General features: G+C 61.4%; 1 protein-coding gene across 3 annotated transcripts in view; it reads right to left on the reverse strand.

Annotated features, from left to right (window-relative positions):
- The window catches only part of L1CAM (L1 cell adhesion molecule), a 14,252-nt gene extending 9,433 nt beyond the window's left edge, over window positions 1-4,819 (reverse strand). Inside the window, exons 1-4 of one of the 3 annotated variants that reach the window (XM_007456654.1) lie at window positions 4,740-4,819; window positions 2,054-2,068; window positions 1,334-1,439; window positions 889-1,091 (exon numbers count right to left, since the gene is read on the reverse strand). In XM_007456654.1, coding sequence (XP_007456716.1) covers window positions 889-1,091; window positions 1,334-1,439; window positions 2,054-2,068; window positions 4,740-4,815 — 400 coding nt within the window. In that variant the 5' untranslated portion in view covers window positions 4,816-4,819. The remainder of the gene's footprint in view (window positions 1-888; window positions 1,092-1,333; window positions 1,440-2,053; window positions 2,069-4,739) is intronic. The other 2 variants (XM_007456653.1, XM_007456655.1) reach the window with 2 other exon arrangements.
- Window positions 4,820-5,354: the final 535 nt, after the last annotated feature.

Genomic DNA, 5,354 nt, shown 5'->3' on the forward strand with positions numbered 1-5,354 from the left:
GAGGGATAGCCAAGGGGGTGGGTCAGAGGGCCAGGCCATGAGGAAGTTCACGTAAAGCAGGCAGAGACTCTGGGTCCTTTTTGGGCTCAAGGCAGAGACCGGCACTCCGTGCAGAGGAGAGGACGGGCAGGAGCCCAGATGGCTGTGAAGGGTTAACTCTCCACAATTCTGAGCTCCCACCAGGAGGACACGATGAGGGCGGGTGGGGGAAGGCTGAGGTGCAGCGGTGGGGGGAGGGGAGCTGCGGAGGGATGCTGGAGTCACAGACCCTTCCATCATCCTGACACAGAAACCATGGCAACGGTTCCCAAGGTAACTGGAGGGGCAGAGAGGGGAGAGGAGTGCAAGCTCAGGAGGCAGAAAGCTCAGGGAGGATGGAATGCAGAGGGAAAACCCCAGGGAAAGGGCGACACAGATAAAGACAGAGCCAGAGAGCAGGAAGGAGGGAGCTGGAGAGGCCAGGTGAGAGGTGGAAAGCAGCGGGGAGAGGAGACAGAGCGATGGGGGAGGCGGAAGGAGGTGACCCGAGAGTGGTAGAGAGGAGATGGTAATTCGGGGATATGGACGGGGCGGAAGCCAGCGCCCAGGTAGTGGCTCAGACAGGCTCAATCCTCCACCCACTCGGTCGGTCAACAAGCCCAAGCCCACGTGCATCCCCCGGGCGGCAGGCCCCCGAGGCCAAGAGGGCATAGAGCACAGAAGAAGAGAGGGAAGGGGAGATGGAGCCGACCAGGAAGAACGGAGAAAGTACAAGGCAGGGAAGGAGGATGCGGCTACGGGCACACTTAACAGCCAGCTGAGGCTGGACTCTCACACGCGCTCCCCAGGCCTGTCTGGGGACCTTCTCGTGTGCCCCAGGCCCTCCCCGGTCCCTGCAGCGCCTCGCACCCTCGGCCGTGAGCAGGATCTCGTGGGACATGGCGGTGCCCAGCTTGTTGCTGGCAAAGCAGCGATAGGTGCCCTGAAAACCCTGGGCGAAGTTACTGTTGTTGCCCGTGATGGTGAAGGAGCCGGAGTCGGGGGCCTGGCTCACGGTCACACCCGGCTCCTCCTTGGGTTTGAAGAGGACGCCGTCCCGAGTCCAGCGGAACCTGCGGGCAGAAAAAGGCTCAGAGGCCTGAGGCCGGGAACCCAGGACCGCGGCTGGCACAGGCCAAGGCAAGGCTGCAAGCCGCCAGGGGCCCCGGGGATGGGCTGGGGCAGGGCGAGGACCAAGGGTGACGAGGGAGATCTGGGGTGTGTGCACCCAGCAGTTGGGAGGCCCTGGGAGACACGAGGGCTGGAGATAAAGTCAGTGGTCAACCCCAGGGCTTAGAGGGTGAAGGTCACTCACTGCACTTGGGGTTTGCCGCTGGCCTCACACTTGAGGCTGATATCATCTGTGGGGAACACGACCACGCGCCGTGGAGACTGCTCCGTGATGACAGGGGGCTCCATCGCTGGGGGCAGGATGGGGACAGTGGTGGTGAGGGTGGCCTCTGGAGGGCAGTGGGCCTTAACCCCTGTTCCGTGGTGAGGGAAGCAGGGTCTGGAGCCGTATAGGCCCCACGGCAATGGGGTTGCGGGGAGAGGAGGAGGAAGCTCGGCCAAAAGCTGCTGGGGCGAATGCGGAAGGAGACAGAATAGAGAGAAGACGGCACTAAAGGTCACAGAGAAAGAAACCAGAGGGGAGAGATGGAGCCAAAGAGGAGGGCCAAGAGTGTGAAAGAAAGAAAAGAGAGACCAGGAAAAGCCACAGACGGAGAGCCCAAGGGGCAAGCCCTCACGGGGAGAGAGGGGACCAGAGGGAAGGGGAGGCAGGAAACCCAGCGGACACAGAACAAAGGCGTCCCCCAGGCACCCCAGGAGAGAGGAGGGAGGCTGCTGCGGCCTCCAGGCCTCCAGGCGTCCAGCACGGGACCCAAGAACCAGAAAAGACTGCAACCCGCGCTGGGCACACGGCACACGGGGCGAGCTGAGCATGTGCAGGAGAGGGGGAGGGGCGCGCTGACACCCCCTCTTTTCCTCTCTCCTTGGCCTTCTGGGAAACACTCCCACCCTCCCCGCAACTTACCGTGGTGTCCTTCATCTGAGAAATCCAGGCAGCAAGGGAGAGAGGGAGAGAAAAGCTGACATGCCGCCCCAGCAGGGGGCCCTGGCAGGGGAAGACACCCCTGGGGCAGGGGAGGCCGGGAGAGGAGGTGTAACGTGGGGACACGTGCCGGCCTAGAGCTGTGGCAAGTCGAGACCCCGAAAGAGGGGACACAGCTCGCATCACCAGTCCTGGGCTGGGTCAATGCCCAGGGGGAGCCAGGCCTCGGCTCCAGCAGGCAGGGAGAAAGAAATCCGTGACTTTAGCAAAGAGTGTGCTTTGAACAGACCCTTGCATCTTCCTGGCAGGGCCTGCAGAACTGACCCCCACCCCACGCAGGATGCCTCAGAAGGCTGGGAGGCAGACAGTCCTCAGCCAGGGCACCCTCCCCTGCTCCAGCCCGCTTCCCTCCTAATCCAATTAGCACAGCTCGGGGTTTTCAATTACCCAGGCCCAGCCTTCAGAGCCCAGACGCCCCCTCCCCTCCAAACCCTCCCAAAGGCCTGCAAGGCCGGCGCCAGCCCTCATTTTCTCCCCTTCCTTCCTCTCAGCCCGCCACCAAGCTCCCTGGAGCTGAGGCCAGAGCTACGGCCCCCAGTGCCACTGGACTCAGCCCAGCACTGGCCAGGGCGGCTGTGAGGAGGGGAGAGAGGGGAGGGAAGGGTGGAGAGCAGTGGGCTGCCTCTGAAAGCTTTGTCTCTGCTGAAGACCTCAGTGTAAGGGCCCCCAGGAGAGAAGAGGGGGCTCCCTGGGGACACTGCGGAGAGGGCCCTGCGCTGGGAAGGGGCCAGTGCAGGCAGCCCAAGAGCCAGAGACAGAGAGAGGGACGACAGGATGGGGAAAGCAGGGAAGGAGACAAAGGGGCCTGGAGTGGCCGGGGAGGGAGAGAGCTGGGGGATAGTTTCCAACAGGGAGGCACCAGGCCGCCCGCCATATTGTATTGGGGTCAGTAACAAGCGCCAGCCAGTGCCCAGGGCAGCCTCAGACTCGCCGTGGTCTTTGATCTCCTTCTCTTTCCTCTACCCTCCTTTCTCCAAATCCTCCCTGCCCCTCCACACACAGGTGTAGCAGGGCAGGCTGACGCTCAGGGCAAGGCCTGGCAGCGATCGAGAGGAGGACGGGAGGAGGAAAGCACGTGTGTGGGCATGTGGAAGGTGGGAGTCTGGGCACGTGTGTGGATGCTGCAGGCTGAGCTGCAGGGACTCTGTGAGCATCCGCTCATGCGTCTGCACATGGGTGTGTCTTGCCGGAGTACATCTGAAGGCTGTGTGTCCCTGCTTACGTTCAGTGTACAATTTTGTGTTGCACATCCACTTCTGTGTTTGTCTGCATGACTGTGTTCCTTTGTATCTAAACTTCTCACTGTGTGCCTCTCAGAGTCTCTGTGCCTGGGTGGATACAGGTGGCTCGTCTGCGTCTACCCACGTGCTTGTCCGTGGGCATCCGCAGCGGGGGGAGTGGCATGGGCGTGACTGCATGCACCTACATGGGTGTATCTAAGGAGACATCCCAGGCCTTTCTTCCCATCAGCCCCTCTCCACCTCCTCCAAACCCTCACTGTCCCCCAGCGCTACGTGCTTTCCAAACCCACCTCCCTCAGCCCCTGTCCCATTCCTGGCATGGACAGTCCCCACGTTCAGCCCAGGGCTCATCTCTCAGTGATGCTGGCCTCCTATAGGTCCAGGCTCAGAGACAAAGGTGGAAAGGTGAGGGGGGAAGGGAGTGGAGCTACCGAGGAGACTGCCCCTCACCCAAGCCCAACAGCCACTTACAACGGTGTGTTTTCAGGAGAAAACATCATCACAGTAACACGCACTCCACACACACACAGGTACTCACATGCACACACGACCCACTACAATCCAACGTTAACAGTCAAATACCTACAGACCTTCACAAATGTGACCAGTAAGTAACGGCTATACTGACTCACAAACTTACCCACATAGGAAATCAAGCTCACACTCGGGGATACCCACACTTAGTCCATTACACCACACGCATTTACAAATACATCCAGACAAATATAACGTCTGGCCAACTCACAAGCATACACAAAAACTCATGTTCGTTCAGTCACAAGCCTCCAGCCACACTCCCCAACACCCACGCACCTACCCGTGACCCCCCCAAAGGTAATACTCCAACAGCCCCACCCCCAGCCCCACCAAGTAAGTACACATCAAATCGCGAGGATCCAGAAGGCTAAGGGGTCTTGTTCCTGTCTCAGTTCACAGAAAGGGCTACCAAGGGCCCAAGCCAGGATTACCCAAGCCAGAAGCCGGAGCGAGGCTAGATCGAGCTAGCTGAGGACTGGGGATGGCCCCGTTCACCTGCCCGCCCCATCCTTGGAGGAGGGGTGGGGCGGGCCGAAGGAGAGCGCAGGGGCCGGGAGGAGGAGGGTCCAGGGCCTGGCCCGCTGTCCGTGGTACTGAAATCTCACCAGCCCTCCCTCACCTCTGGTCCCTGTCCGTGGTACTGAGATACCCCGAGTCTTCCACCCTGTCCTTTCCAGAGGTACTCAACGTCCTGGGTACCTCTTGCCCACTCCATGCCCAGGAAAGGAGGGGTGAGGGGCCGGAACCGGGAGAAGGTGACGAGGTAGTAGATAAAGAGAAGCCCAGCGCGGCGGTGAAGGGAGGCGCCGAGGCTCCCTCCGGTTACTCACATTCCTCGGGGATCTGGATGAGCAGGCAGGGGCTGCACAGGAGGAGAGGCCACAAGTACCGCAGCGCCACGGCCATCTTCCCGGCGGCGCCGGCGGCTCGGCGCGGCAAAAGCCGGCCGGGCTCGGCTCAAGCTCCGGCCAGAGGGAAGGGGGCTGGTGGGCGGCTTGGGGAGGGAGCCGGGGGTGGGGACACTGCGAGAGGGGAGGAGGGAAGGGAAAGGTAAGGGAGGAGAGAGAACGGACGGATGTTAGTGACTAACATCTGGGCGAGCCTGGGCTCCTGGCCCCGCCCCCAGCCCCGCCCCCGGCTGTCCGGCTCCTCCATCCCTCCCTCCCCCCCACCTTGGAGAAGGCAACCTGCAAGAGACAGCAGAGGCTGTGGCTCCAGTTTGCCTTTCATCCCCTTCCTACTCTCTGTCTGTGCCTCCTCCGCCAGCTGCCTCTCCAGCACCAACTTGTTGCCCCGATCAGCTCCCCTGGGCATATGCCACAGGCTGCTCTGTGCATGTCATCCTCGTGTGTGACTCAACATCCCAGCAAGCAGATGCCTACGGGCATGAGTGGGGATGTGGGTCTGCATGTAGCCAAATATGCACATCAGTATCTTTGTGGCTG

Source organism: Lipotes vexillifer, unplaced genomic scaffold, assembly GCF_000442215.2.
Source record: "Lipotes vexillifer unplaced genomic scaffold, Lipotes_vexillifer_v1.1 scaffold899, whole genome shotgun sequence".
Taxonomy (NCBI): domain Eukaryota; kingdom Metazoa; phylum Chordata; class Mammalia; order Artiodactyla; family Lipotidae; genus Lipotes; species Lipotes vexillifer.